Raw genomic sequence first — 16,309 nt, 5'->3', positions numbered from 1 at the left:
ACCATCTCAGTGCTCTTACTCTCAGTTCTAATCTAAGGTCTTTGTTGCAGAGAATTGTTTTCATTTTTACAAACGCATTTCTTGCTATTTCTATCCTTGCTCTTATTTCAGTTGTTTGATCATTATTGTCTGAAATCCAGGTTCCTAGGTATTTGTATTTATCAACCCTTTCTATCGATACATTTCCCAAATGTATGTTTGTTGGTATATTATTTGTTTTCTTTGTTATTATCATGTATTTGGTCTTTTTTATATTCATTTTTAGTCCATATTTTTTACAGAAACTGTTTGTTTTGTTTAGCAGTAATTGGAGTTGTTCAGCAGAGCTTGCCATAATTACGGTGTAATCTGTATATCTTATTTTGTTATTAGATCTTCCGTTAATTATTATTTCTTTACTTTGAGATAGTAATGCTTCTTTAAAAATGGCTTCATTATATACATTAAATAGTAATGGGGACATAATACATCCCTGCCTAAATCCTCTCCTGATTTCTATTTCTGGACTGGGTTCGTTATCTATTACGATTGGTGCTCTTTGATTCCAGTAGAGGTTTGTTATAATTCGTAAGTCCCTATGGTCTATGTTTTTTGTCTTTAGAATTTGGACTAATTTTTCATGTCTCACCTTGTCAAATGCTTCTTCAAAATCAACGTAACAAACATGCACATCAACATTCATATTCATGCATCTTTGAGCTAACAATATAGTTACATATTACAAATCGCTACAATAAGTTGGTTTAAATACCTTTCTTAATATTTTGCGCTTAAATATTCTTAATTGGTTTTTATCAGTGGTCGAAGGAATCCACGTTTCACATTCATATGTGACCACTGGTCTCATTACTGTTTTGTAGATTCTACGCTTAGACTTGCAATTCAGTAACTTACTTTTCATAAGACTTTGTATACATAAAAGCACCTATTACCTGAGCCTAGGTAGAGAGAGGTGGAGGAATATTTATAGGTATGATTGTCTACCTTAAGATTCTCATGTCGATTTGGCTTTGTACACTACACATATTTTGTTTTTCTTTTATTTATATTTAGACCAAATGCAACATCTATCCGTTTCAAATCTATATCTTTTCCGCGTAATACCCCTCTATTGATGCTTAATATGGCAACAATATCCGCATATGCAAATATTTGAGTGTAGCCGTTCATATCTAGTCGTCTAATAATGACTTGCAAAGTTAGAATAAAAAGTGGTGTTGATAAGGCATTACCTTACCTAACTCCATTTTGAATATAAAATACCTCCATCACAGCTCCATCTATTCTCACTATGGCCTTGGAATTCTCCAGTCATTTGTATAAGTTAAACTAATTTTTTCGTTATTTCTAACATGGATACTAGATTCAACATTTTTTGTTTATTTACTCCATCAAAAGCCTATTTAAAATCAGTATACAAGTTGTAAATTGGTATGTTATATTTAACACATTTTTCATGTATATCGCTTAACATTATGTATTTGGTCTATAGTTGACTTTTTGGTCTAAAACCACATTGTAATTCATAAATAATGTTTTCCAAAAACAATTCAAGACAGCTGTATATAATTCCTGATAATATCTTGTAAGCGACAATATATAAGCGACCTAATAATATTCTCAGAGTCATTTGTATCCTCCCTTGTACATAGCAAGTATTTTTTCTACTTTACAATCCTCTGGAATGACTTCTAGTGTCCATATGCGCCAGATTAGTTTATGGATATGCTTTCATAGTACATGTCTACCATTCTTAACTAGTTTTTCTGCTGTGTAATGAATTATTTTTCTTCTTGATTTTGTTCTTTTTCTGGATTAAACAGCTCTTAAAATGCTCCTTTCACCTTTTAATTAGTTCCCCCTTTTCGCTGAAAATTTCCCGTTTTTGTTTTTGCACACTCTTGAGTATATTGCTTGATTTTCTTGTAAAATTTCCTAGCCTTTCTTCTCTTATTATAGTCTGTAATTTGTTGTATTTTTCTATTCAACATTTCTCTTTTTCCTTCTACAAATTCTCCTTGCGCATCCCTTCTTAGTTCTTCATATGCCCTTTTATTTAATCAGGAATTTCTTTGCAGACATTTCTGCCTAGCTGTATTTTGCTATTTATTACTTATTGGCAATCTTGGTTAAACCATTCCTCGATTTTGTTGTTTGAGGTTTCGCCTAATATTTCCTTGATGTAATGGCAATTGTCCTTTGGATGATATTTCATTCGTCTTCGATGTTATTTTCTTATACTTTTTTTTTAATATTGGCTTTATTTTCAGCTGATACTAATTCTTTTTTTTATGATTTTTAAACGTATATGTGTTCCATTTTCTTTGTTTGGCCCCTTTTTTTTCTACTTTGTCTTATCTTCGATATGACTCAGAACTAAGAAATGCTCCGAATCGCAATTTGCGCCTCTATAGGATCTTAAGTCTGTTACGGAGGTTTTCCGTCGCTTAGATTTATTTGATTAAATTTATTAGTACCAGGTATAATATACCTTTACGAATATTAAAGGAGGAAACACGTACTAACTACTCCATTTATTTGCGATTGCCAACTCTGCCACTGTGTTACTATCGTGTAAACTGGGGTGACTAAAGGATTCTGTATAGATTGGCTTTTGTCACAAATTATCGTTCGTATCACCCAGAACTATGAATTCATAACCCTTTTGAACGTTTTCACACTCTACTTTTAGTTGATAGTAGAATTGATCGATTACTAGTTAATCTACTTTATCTGTTAGGCCATGGATAATTATAATTGTAATATTATAAAATTTACACCTTAGGCGTATTTTACATATTCTTTCATTAACTGTAGTGAAACTAAATACCAACCTACGGCATTTATGGTTTACCATAAAACCCACTCCAAAGTCTCCTTATATTTCTGTTTCACAGTAGTATAAACTCTGGTCTTTTTTAATTATGCATCTATGCCCTTTATATCTGATTTCTTGAAGAGCAGCTATGTTTACTTCGTATTTCTGCAGTTCTTAGCAATACATGGTTTGGACAATCCAGGTTACCAATTGCAATTCCATCATTAAGTCCTTATTGCGTAGCTTTGATCGTTAGCCTGTCCTGTTTGTACGTTATTCATAGCATTCGTGCTGGCTGAGTTTACGGTTATCGGCCTATTGTACACGAGTTCAGTGGCAGGCCTGCTGGTTTTAGCTTCTGAACCAACCTTGGTTCACTCCGGTTATAGTAGGTAGACATTTCCTCGTGACCAATAGTGTTATGGTTATACCGCCCATGTTCGATTAGGTGTTGGGGAATAGGAAATAGGGTTTAGGACAGCAGAAATGCTGCTCCATTCAGCCGCCTTTTACGATAAGTTGGAGAAACTGTGGAGATATTCTTCTTTGGTGGCTCGTACTCCCCACGATGGTTTAGGTTTTAATAACTTAGTTAATATAACAACTGGACAATACAAAGAACGATCTCTCAGTTAGCCTGTATTTAATAGTGTTATAAACAATTTGACAGTTTGCGTTATTGGTTAGTAGATAGTAGGAATTGATCATAAATAAATTTAATCACGTTTCTACTCTTAGCTGTCAGCTAAAAATACGGTTTTAAAATATTTAGTACAATTCGAAATATTGTATTGTCTCTTGCAAATACCAAACCAAATGGTGCATATGTCAAAATGTATATCTTTTAAATATTTCCAGTTAAAATTCGTCCGTGTCTGTGCCTTAGGAGAGCGCTGGTCTGATCAGGGATTAATAGATTTAGCATTTCAGTTCAGATCAACCGTGTTAAATTTTTTAATATATATGTAATTCTAGTGTTTAAGGACTGCAGTAATTTGTATTTATTTTACAGATACTATATTCAAGGATTGGTAAGCATAGCTCCAAATCTATATACTTCCAAATGTAACTACCAAACAAACGCCCTATATACTAGCGTATCATTCTACTACACATTTATTAATAGGGAAATGACTATTAATTATTTAGAAGACTGTTTACTTCCACCACATCCAAGAAATGGAAAATGGTCTATCGAAGATGGCGTAGGAAAAAAACCTGGTGATATTGTATTGTCCAACACTATTTTAACGTTTTCCTGCAATAGGGGATATATATTATCGTCAATATCTCCACATTACGATTGTGCGAATTCCTACAACCCGCCTACTTGTCTTAGTAAGTTTATTAATTTAAAAATATTTTAAATATTTTTAAAATTCATTTTGTAATTTATCTGTTTGTAATTATGACAAACCTTCCACTGTGCTCCGGTGGCCACTGTAACACACTCTCACTTATCTACCAACGCTTTAAAAATTTTATGAAATTATTATAAAATTGTTGAGCAGGATTTTCATTTTGACGAACTTATATAGGCAACATGCTGTTGTATTAACGACACAATTTTCTGTTCCAAAATGGAACAGCTTGATGCATACAGCTTATTACTGATCTTTAAAATTGTTTTTCTGTAGAAGTAGTACAGTTTAGTGCGCATTGGCTATATTCGTAGGTATCAGTCTCTAGTATATATTCTCTGTTTCATGCCAATACTCATCTAATGCCCTAGAAAAACAAAAATGGTAAATTTTCGTAGCGTAAACAAACTTTTTTTTTAGTTTTTGTTTTTCAGTATTTTGAACCCCACGTTACATGAATTTTTATATGTGCTTACAAATAAAGGATTAATTTTTTACTTTGGACAACATATTTCCTGTCTTGATAATCACATTTATTTTACTTGAAATATAAACAAATTAATAATCATTACCACTTTAAATTACTTTTAGTACTATGCCCGAAAATGTCATTACCCAGTGGATCGCAAATCATCTGTAAAAACGCAAAAAATCAACACATACAATGCGAAGATGTGGCTGATGGTGGCAGCGTAACTTTTACATGTCCAAACGGCTTTGTATCAGACCGAGGAACACCCACCAGTACAAAGTAGGTATAGTTAAGTATCAAATATATAGAAACTTAATTACAGAAAATGGTAATGACCATTATGAGTTATTATTTCGTCTTCCAGTGGCGTAGAATTTTTTTTTGTAAGAGTCAGAGATAGCGCTACTTGTATTGCAGAATTTTTACAAATTATAATGTACCCACGATACACAAATACCGGTTTGCTACTCAAGAAATAGAAATGTGTACTCTGATGCACATGACGTCACCTGCGAAGCAACAATACAGGGTACTACGGTGTCCGAGATATAAAATTCCCTCTCCCGATAGATGTATTGGTGCATCAGCGGTAGCTGAATTATTTTTACAAAGCCTCTCATTTCGATCTCTTTTTCTAGTGTTTAGTCTGTTTAATTCAATTTTATTTATTATCGACAAACATGCCGAGTTGTGCCATGGCTAATTGTAAAAATTGTAATATTCTCACATATAAGATCACCAGTGACATGGGTATTGAAAATACTGCCCTTTGGTCTGAGCTGGGAGTTGGATATAACAAAAATTGTTTTATTAATCACCCCTGTGATAAGTCTTTAAATATTTTTGTTTTTGCAGATCCTCTACATTTGATTTAACTTACCCAAAATCATTTAATTGATCATGGTTTTGTTATTGAAAATAAAATAATCAACAATGATTACTTTGAAACGCTACTAAATATATAGACTTCGGAATTGACAATTGCGCATAAATTGACACTACATCATCTCTGTTTAAAATGAGGCAAAGAGTGTGATCTCCAGTTCAACTATTGTCAAATTCTGTAGCAAAAGCTATTAGTTATGCTGGAGAAAATGGACTTATGCCAAAAGATAGTTACTGGAACACGAAATGCATATATATGGTACAGATTTAGATAAGCACGTCTACTGGATGAAATGTCAAAAATGGTCAATTCAATGCAGGTTGATAAACATAATGGACTTATTCCATTTCAAAATACACTGTTAACTATATTTTAACTTCGAGGTTGAATAGAGAGAATAGAGAGAGAAGAGTGCTAGAGAACTTGTTTTCTTATATTCGAGGACTGTGTGGTGCAAATAGATTTTAAATATAGATTAAAGTGGTATAGTTCCCGCAAAGTCACTCCCAGCATAGATCGTCCCATTCGTCTCTGTGCCACTCTCAATTTCGAAGCCGTAGTCTTGGTTAGAGTCACAGTTTCCGGCCCATAGGTCATGACCGGTAATACGCATTGGTCAAATACTTTTCTTTTGAGACCTATTGGTATGTTGGCCCTAAGTGTGTCTCGCAGTTTTCCAAAGACTGCAACGCTAAACTAATTCGTCTTTAGATTTCGCATGTTTGGTTATCTCTGCTGATTCTTATTTCATGACCCAAATACGTATATTTCTCCACCAGTTCTACCACTTTGCCTTAAATAGTTATTGGGGACCATATTTGTCATAAACTTAGTTTTGGTCAACTTCATTCTGAGGCCCACCTTCGAACATGCAAAGTCCAATTCATTTAACATATCTGTGGCTTCTCCTAAATTATCTGTAATAACGACAAAGCCATCTGCGAAACGGAGATGGTCAAGCTTTTCGCCGTCTATTGTTACTCTTTTGTGGTCCCAACTGACCATCTTAAAGGCGTAATCTAAAAACCGTTGTAAATAATTTCGGCGATATGTATCTCCTTGCCTTGTCTCACGTTTTTATTGGTCGGGTTTTAACGTGTATCCTAACAGTCATAGTGGCATTTTTATAAATATTGTAAATAAGTACACTATATCTATGGTCGATCTTGCTGTCATTAATTGCTTCTCTAAAGCTGTCTATTTCGATCGGGTCCAACGCTTTATGATGTTACGATTTAATTTGCCTACCACATTGGGTATCACTTATAAAGAGTTGAAAGTGGGGACTGAGTAATTAGTGGGCTGAAGAAAGGGTAAGCAAACAAACCGAACCGTTTGTGAACGGCCACTCTTGTTTTTGTTGGAGAGCTGGTGTCGTAGGTAAGTATCTTTATTTGAGGGACTGGAAAGGGGTAACTACAAAGGAAAAAATCAAAAAAAAAATACTTACAAAAATTTCCTGGACAAACAACACAAGAAGGTTCCTAAACTGTTTGAATTGGACGCCGGTTAAAAGAATCCTCTTGCTGGATAGAAGGAAAGGATTTTCTTTCCTAAAAAAAATACTTTAAAGAGTGAAAATATTTTTAAAAGAAACAATTTTAAACTCCTGGTTTAAAAAGAAACATTACATATTTCTTATTACATCACATCAACAGTCATTACAAATAATATTAAGAAAATTTATCAACAAACCCTACAGTGACGCTATTTGTAGCAATTTAAACAATTTTTAAAAATCAAAATATCATAATTATCCATCATATAAATCCACATTACTTTTATTGAGCTTAAACAAAACAGATTTCAAAATTATAGTTATGTACCAAATAACAAAAAAGGATAATACTGACCATCATATTATGTCAAAATGAAATATTAAACCTTTTTGAAATATTAATTAAATATTAAAGTTAACTTTATTTAAAAGAAGATCAATATGACAATTGGCTAATCCATAAAACTTTTTTAGTTTGTCATAAAAGGAAATCTTTTTATTAATGAAAAAATGTTTAACTTTACTATTTTACTAAAAAAATTTTAAAAAAGTACCTTATATCACTCTGGTTAGTATTTCCTTTAAGAAAGTTTTTGGGATTGGAATTGAATCAAAAACACTATCCCACACAAACTGCAAATGGTCTGGGACGACCATGGAACACAAAATGGACAATTCTTGTGGAGGTAGGACACTGATTCGGGCTTCGGTTTATTCTGGATAACAACAAACTGCACTCTTCAAAACTTTGCCGCTCAATTTTTTTTCAAAACCAGGTGGACCTCTCAAATTCTTGGAAACGCCGTTTTACAAATTTCTCACATAGGACATAGGACAACATATCATTGATTAACTCAACAAATACTGCCAAATGGCATATTGAGCTCAAATTCACCTCTCCACAAAAAAATTGTCGGCTTTGAAGAACTACACGCCCTAAGCTATTTCTTCCGAATCTAAATCTCAACGCTAACTGTTTTTCTTCGTTTTTCATTATTCGACCTTTCTCAACCCCCCGTCCAGTTTTCGCTGCCAGCCAGTCTCTTTGTAATGACGCTTTTTATTCGACTACGGACCTTAAAAGTGCTGGGCTTTCAAAATTGTAGGAATTTATTTAATTAAAACGCAAATGTTATCTTCGCAGTTATATATTTTTATTATGGTCTCGCAAAACACTTGGGTAAACAAACTTAAAGGAATTTAAATACATACTAGCCAGGGGCGTATCAAATAAATTTTATACAATAAATATTCGATAGTTATAAGGAAATTTTTATGCTACAATGAAAATTTATGAAAGTGAAAATAAGAAGTTCGTTGTATTCTATATATTTTTCAATGAGTGTCTTTACTGTATGGAGGTGATCATTTCTACCATAATTTGAACGGAATCCTACCTGCTCTCTCGGTTGGTATAAATCTAACTTTTTCTCCTTTTTTGATGTCACTAACCTAGTAAAGAGCTTGTATGTTATGTGGTTCAACAGGCTAATAGATCTATAATTTTATAGGTCCGTTCTATATGCTTTTTTATGCAGAAGGGGGGTTATAGCATTGTTCCAGTATTTGTGCACCTCTCTTTGCTGCAAACATACATTAAACAGTTTTCTTAACTTATTTAATAGCATATCTCCTTCATTTACAATAGTTTCTATTACAATTTCATCCTCCCTGGGGCTTTGTTATTTTTCATTTTTCTTAATGCTTGTCGAATCTTATCTACCTTTATCTCTGACATTGGTTCTGGCATAATTCTCTTTAAAATTGCTGTTTGTATTTCTGTTTGATCTTCTTGTCTACTTCCATATAATTCTTTTCTCGTTAAACTCTTCGACGGCCTGTATTAACTCGTCTCTACGTGATATTATTTGGTTTTGCTTGTTTCTAATTTATGAATTTCGCATTTTCGCAATTTTATTCATTTCTCTTAGAGTGTGACTGTCTGCATTCTTATCGCTTCTCATTTGTCTTCTTTGATCCAGCAACGTTTCAGTATATGGACTTATTTTACTATCTGATTATCTTTTAGGACATTGCAATTGGTGACTTTCTTGTAAGACATTTATGATGCAATTCTTCCAGTCGTTAAGATTGTTTTCGGAAGTTTTATGTAGTAGTAGCTTATTATTGATATGTGCCTGATATTGGTTGATATCTAATGATTGTGTCCAGATACCATGAGATTTATTTTTAATAATTATGTTCCTTTCTCTTTTTATATTAATTTTACTTCGCTTGTGTCATTCTGTGGTCACTGCTTGTGGTAAACTTGTTAAGTACTATTACATCTTTAATTATTTGTTTTTTGTTACTTATGATGTAGTCGATTTCGTTTCTTGTTTTACCGTTGGGATTTTCCCAGGTCCATCCTACTCACCTAAGCCTTATTCGTACCTATGCTGTATATACACAGGAACTTCCCTATCGGCCATTATGACGCGCCGTGTCGTGGTTAAGGACTCCCCCGCCCAGTCTGTCTTTGGCAGAGTACTAAAGAACTTCTACTTAGTTCAGAGTCTCTCCTTTACGCAAGCTAGGACCGGCACGGTTTACTTTCTTTCTTTCTTTCTTTCTCCCCTTCCTTTTACCCTAACAGGGTGTCGGATTTGGGCTAGCTATTTTAATTTCCATTTACCCACCTCTTCCATTCATTTCTGTTTCCTGCCATTATTTTCAATTCCTCGAGTGATTTTTGTTTAAGTTTTCCCGCCTCTACTACTTGCTGTATCCATTTTTTTCTTGGTCTGCCTATTTTTCTTTTTCCGACGTTTTTTGCTTCATGTATGTAAACCGGCACGGTTTACATACATGGCAAATTAATATACTTCTTCTATAACTTCTACACAATACGTTACTAATCATTAAAAGCTAAATAAGGTTCACGTAATGTTGTTTTATATTCATACAAAAACATCAATTTGGTAAAAATATTGTTTTAGTGCATAAACATTTTTAAAATTTACTTAACAATGTAACCTATACGTTACCGAGTGTCAGATAAGCGCCCAAATTTATTGACATACCTATTTTGAACTTTCTGCTTTGATTTACTGCTTTTTTACTGGTCAGCGTTGTCATGTTTTAGGAGATACTTTAAAATCAGACATTCTATGGCTATTTGACTGTTTGTTAATTATTAACATAGAATTAGACTTTCCCTGTAATCACAACCTGGCAACAGTGCTGTAGTTAAAACTCAGTTATAATTTCTCAGAAATTAGTGATTACATTTTTGATACTAAATTATATTACAGGTTAGCGTTCTTAGCTAGTACCCATATAAACTGCTTTTTTATTTCCTGTGGTTTTTTCATTTTTTTTTACTTTACAGGTATTGTCGAAATGGAGCATTCAGCAATACTGCACCATCCTGTATACTAAAGGCATTATACAAGCCCACACCAGGAAAACCTAACAGACCGTCCAGCGGTGGTAGTACTAAACCAGAGTCTAATATACCAACAAAACCACTAATAAGCAGGCCAACTAAACCTAGCGTGCCGATTACAATAACAGAACCAGGAGTCGAAATAGGTAGAGATGGATTAAAAGTAATTTGTACTTACGCTAGTTGGATGGCTTATCAAGAAGTCTACCCAGAAAATTTTGAGCCAAGATTGTGTACCCATTTAGTCTACCAATTTATAGGCCTCAAGGAAAATGGAGAGCTACGCGTAGGAGACGAGTGGCTGGATCTTTATGTTATGGAACAAGGTAAATTCTAATATTATTGGAGTCGAGAAATTACGATCTCACTTAAATAAATATTTTTGTAGAACAGAACATAGTAACCTTGAGTTGTTAAATTAAAATCAAGGTTGTTTTTTATTAAGATAAAGAACAGACATAGAAGAAACGCCAAACATATTGAGGTTTTATTACTTAGCTTGAAATCTAACAAAATTATGGGTGAGGATGACGTAACTGTATAAATGCTTAAATATAAAAGTGAGCACGTAGTGCAAGAAATAAACTGTTTTATCAAAGCGATTTGGACACAAGTACGAATGCCATAAATTTTTATAAAAAAAGGGTTCTGATCAAAGTAGATTACAAGCTGCTGTACAAGTTTATAAAACAAAAAAAATAACGGAAAAATAAAAGATATAATAAAAGAGTACCAATCTGGATTTAGGAGAGGAAGGATAGTCTTGGACCAAACTTTTACTCGAAGAAAATACAAGCTGAAAGTCACCAGAGAAAAAACATCAGAAGAAACTCAAATATTTTTCATCGATTTCAGAAAAGCTTATATCATTTTACGGTTTTTAAATAAAACGAGCGGTTCTAATTTATGTAGATATATTTATTTTTAAGTTTACAGTTCGGTAATATCTTATCAACTAACTTTAACTCATAAAAGCCCTGCTTACATATATAAGTTATTGTGTACTAGAATGTTCTGGAATAGTCCACCTCTATTCACTTGCATTAGATTCATCACATGCTTCGGTTACCTTGTTTATAAGTCGTTGCAGGTCTTCTTCATTGGTGGCAATAAGTACTGTGTCGTCTGCAAATCTAAGATTGTTGACATTAATTCCGTTAATTTTAATGCCTGTATCTTCAACTTAAGCTTCTTCGAAAATAAATTCGGAGTAGATATTAAAAAGTACAGGTGATAGAACACATCCTTGCCTCACTCCACGTCGTATTTCCACTGCTTTCGTCTTGTTGTGTCCAATTCTTATGTTTGAACATTGATGCCAATACTAATTTTGATAATACGGAGGTTTGTAATACGGAGTCTCATCAATTGCATCATGTGCAGGACACATATAAGTTTGTCATGGTTTGTTCGATATTCCTAAATATTTGAACCATGACCTGCAAACTGAAGAGAGCTTCTCCGGTTCCAAGATTGTTTCTGAAACCAAATTTTAAATACAGAGCTCATAAATTTTATGAATAAAAATATAAAGTTATGCAACCAAATTCAAATTAAATGATTCTATGTAGATATTTTTGCGCCGTGTCGTTGAGATAGGGTTTTTTCCATTATGTACTGTACTTTAAAATATGTATTTTAAAATGTTTACTTTACTTTATTTCACTGCATCTGATTTTAGGTTTGTACAAGATGACGACTGACTTAAAAGCGAGGAACAAAGATTTAAAAGTACTACTCAACGTTGGTGGTAGTGGAGCCACTAACGAAACACTTTTTAGGGATCTTTCTAAAGATGACGAGAAAATAAAAGCATTTCTGTCTAGTGCCGCAAAAATAATAGAAACGTACAATTTCGATGGGTTGGACCTATTCTGGTTTTCACCGGCAAAAGCCGATAAGGTATTTGCTATCAACTATAGAAAATGTCACACTGAGAGTGCAGTACGGGTAAGATACGGCAATGTTTTTCTTATGGAGAAAAGTTGTCGGTTTTCTCCAGCTGTTGATTGCTCATTGTTTCACAGGACCGGCTTGGATAAAATGCATTTGCCGGCAGTACGAGTAAAATATTTTATATCATGTATACGTATACAGTAGAATAAAAAGGCATTGATGAGTTATTAACAACGAAAACTATGAATTTTGCATATAAAACGTCAACATGAGATATACAATTGAATTATATTCATAAGAGTAACATTTGAACACCTCTTTACAAGAACAACATACAATAACTGTAGTTTTAATGTTTTACATAAAATAGAAAAAACCTACATAATTTCTAGGAAAGAATTTGGAAACTTGGAAATTATATTATTTATAGATATTATATATAATATTCAAATTGCCAAATCTTTCATAAAAATTAGATTTTTTCTATTGTATGTAAAATATTAAAAATACAGTTATGTTGTTTCTATAAATAGGTCTTCATTTCTTTTGTAAAACTTCTGCTACAAATTACCATCATTAACATAATCACCTAAATATGGCCATAAACTTGTTTGTCATAATTAGTATTTGATAAACTCCAAGCTTTCCCTATTTCACCCCCTACCCATCCTAAGGATGGGTAAGGGGTGAAATTGCTTTTGGAAAACGAAACTACACTTCAAAATTTAGTCCGAGTTTTAACAGAGAGCATGGAGTCCCATAAGTTTAAATCCGGTGAATTATTTAACGGTTGCGCTAAACTCGTAGTGTTAAATGTGTTGTGTTTTTTTACAAAATATGGAACAACTTAATGTAAGTGCTGCTGTAAGACGTACTTCGTTGATGACTGGTGTTAGAGAAAGAAGCATTTACAATTTCAAAAAAGAAAAAGAACAGAGTGGAACGTTGAAATCGTCAAAAAAAACGTAAAAAACGTGTGTGTCAATCAAATTCTAGGATATTCACATATGACGAGGGTGTAAGAAGTATTCTACGGAGGTAATGGTAATGAGAATATACAGCCGTTGTCTCTTTCTACTTTATACAGACTTCTCAAAGATATTGGATTTGTTTATAAGAAACGTGGCCGAAGAAACATCATGGTGGAGCGAGAGGATATTATTTATTGGCGCCATAATTATTTGAGAACTATACGACGTTTGCGAAAAGACCATTGCAATATCATATATTTGGACGAATTGTGGGTTAATGTTGGCCCATCTATAAATTACGAATGGTGCGATACTACGATACAAAACAGTAGTGATGCTTTTCTCAAAGGTTTAAGTACTGGCTTAAAAGCACCTACTAAACAAGGTCCACGATATGTTTTATTGCATGCAGGTTTTTCAGGAGGTTTCCTTCCTGGCACACAGCGTAATTTTCTGACAAAGAAAAACGATGGCGACTATCACGATGAAATGGATGCCGCATATTTTGAGTCGTGGTTTAAGGAGACACTTATATCAAATTTACCAAATAATGGTCGCAGGAATGTCATTGTAATGGACAATGCATCGTACCACTCCCGTAAAGAGAGATTTCCTAACAATTCCTGGAATAAAGCTGCAATCAAGGAATGGCTAGTAGAAAAAGACATTTTTTTCGAGGAGTGTTATTTGAAATCCGAGCTATTAGAAGCAGCGCGTGCTTTTAAAGACCAATACGATAAGTATCATTTTGATGAGTATGCTTCACAACATAATGTTTATATTTTAAGGCTTCCTCCATATCACTGCGAATTGAATCCTATAGAAATGGTGTGGAACCAAGTTAAGCGATATGTAGGTACCCATAATACCACTTTTAAAAACGACGAGGTACGCCAGTTGATCGACGACGGTTTCGCACGCGTCACAGAGCAAAATTGGCGCAATTATGTCACTCATGTTGTTGAGAAAACGGAAACTGAGATGTGGACTGCGGACAACCTGCAAGATGACGTAGACCAATTGATAATACACACGAACACAGGGGAGAGTAGCGAAAGCGAATCCGACATCTCGGATGTATAGGACGACTTTAGTATAATTAATTGAATATCTGTGAGTAACCTCGATTATTTTACACTGTATAACCAATAAAATGCATTTACCAGTCCAATCAGAGTATGGGCTTTTCGGATATTGGGCTGGGTGCACGGAAATCGAGTTCCCGGAGGTTCCACCCTGTATATTTATAGCTATCAAGAAATGTAATTTAAAATATATTTGTTAGTTTAATAAAGTATACAGTTTTATAATAAAATTCTCGGTAAAAACTTAATGTCTTTTTATTCAAATTCATGCCTCTTATTTGGCTACTTGAAGGCAATTATTTTATCAATATATTATTTTATAATAAATAACAGAGCCCGGCGTAGAGATCTGGGTACGGTTCTGTGACTACCACTTGGACCTGTTTGTATCGCCAAGCACAAGGCGTGAAATCCGGCAAGTGTGCATTCCTATATTAGCCGTACTGCACTCTCGGTGTGACATTTTCTATAGATATATTTAGATATTTTGATTGTTTATGTGTTGCTTGCACATACTCCTCATTGCATTAGTTAGAACTAAGATTTTAACATTTTTATTTTTTAATATTCTCTTGTAATATGGACCTAGGATATCCCCAATATATATATATATATATATATATATATATATATATATATATATATATATATATATATATATATATATATATATATATATATATATATATATATATATATATATATATATATATATATATATATATATATATATATATATATATATATATATATATATATATATATATATATATATATATAGAAACATCTCCGATATCGTCTAAACGAGTTTTTAGTTTTATTTCTAGGATTTTTCTAAACATTTTGGGAAACCTCTGATCTATTCCTCTTATATATAACTGTGTTGGAAATTCTAACTATTATTTATTTTAAACTAAATACTGGCCTGAATTTATATATATCTCGCATCTAGTATTTAGAAAAATTATCTCAAATTTTTATTTTGCAAAATCTTCTATTTATTGGTTACAAGTATATTACCAGGACCTTTTTTCCTCTGCTGCTCTTTCTTTTCTTTCTTTAGCTTTTCTCTTTTCAAGTGCCGCTCTTTTTTATTCTTCTTCGTTTCTCATTTCCATTTATCGTGTCTTCTTTATTTAAACCTTTTCCTCTCAAGTCCTCTGCTACGAAGTCCTTTCATTTTCTCTTTCGTTTTCCTCTCTTTTTCCCTTATATTTTTTAACACCTCTATCCCATGTCCTGCACAGTTCTTATTTCTACAGCTGACGTGGCCAAAGCACTACAATCTTTGTTTTTGAACCGTTTTTGAGCCTGTAATTACCCCGGCTTTTTCTCTAACCACGTTGTTTCTAATCTTGCCCTTTCCAGTCTTACCCAACATCCACCTTGACATTTTTTAACGCGAACTTCACCACGCTCTTGTATTTTTTCTTTTCAACACTTTTCAGATTTTTCTATCAGAGAGTACCTCGCTTATTCTCTTCTAGTTAAACCAACTAGCCGGTATCCTGTGGTTAATTTTTTAACCTCGTGTCCTATTTTTCGATAGTTAGAAGCCAAAGGATTCAATTTCCCATATTTATTCTAGTTTTTCTCAAGAAATTCGATGTCCACCACGATTCTTGTTCATTCCAACTACATATACATCCTTTTCGACCTAATAACCTTGAGTCCTTCCTCTTCAATGGCCCTTCTCCAATCCTCCATTTTCTCCTGCAACATTTCTGTGTCTCATCTACTGTCACGATATCATCCGCAAAAAGCATTGACCAACGAGCCCTTTTCCTTACCTTCTTTGTTGGTGGATACATAACAAGATTAAACAGGTAGGGACTCTTTGATGCAAACCAACCGTCCCTGGAAAACTTTCGATCGGTCCGAAATAAGCCCTTAATTTGGTGTACGCTACCTCACACATATCCTTTACGAACGTT

General features: G+C 33.5%; 1 protein-coding gene across 1 annotated transcript in view; it reads left to right on the top strand.

The window, feature by feature from the left end:
* The window catches only part of LOC140442379 (probable chitinase 10), a 163,102-nt gene that overhangs the window by 35,964 nt on the left and 110,829 nt on the right, over window positions 1-16,309 (top strand). The window contains exons 9-12 of the mRNA XM_072533453.1: window positions 3,831-4,156; window positions 4,771-4,930; window positions 10,367-10,749; window positions 12,105-12,325. Coding sequence (XP_072389554.1) covers window positions 3,831-4,156; window positions 4,771-4,930; window positions 10,367-10,749; window positions 12,105-12,325 — 1,090 coding nt within the window. The remainder of the gene's footprint in view (window positions 1-3,830; window positions 4,157-4,770; window positions 4,931-10,366; window positions 10,750-12,104; window positions 12,326-16,309) is intronic.

The sequence above is a fragment of the Diabrotica undecimpunctata genome, chromosome 5, assembly GCF_040954645.1.
Source record: "Diabrotica undecimpunctata isolate CICGRU chromosome 5, icDiaUnde3, whole genome shotgun sequence".
In the NCBI taxonomy this organism is placed as follows: Eukaryota; Metazoa; Arthropoda; class Insecta; order Coleoptera; family Chrysomelidae; genus Diabrotica; species Diabrotica undecimpunctata.
The sequence above is the reverse complement of the archived record's forward strand: the minus strand, read 5'-3'. Positions and strand labels throughout refer to the sequence as shown.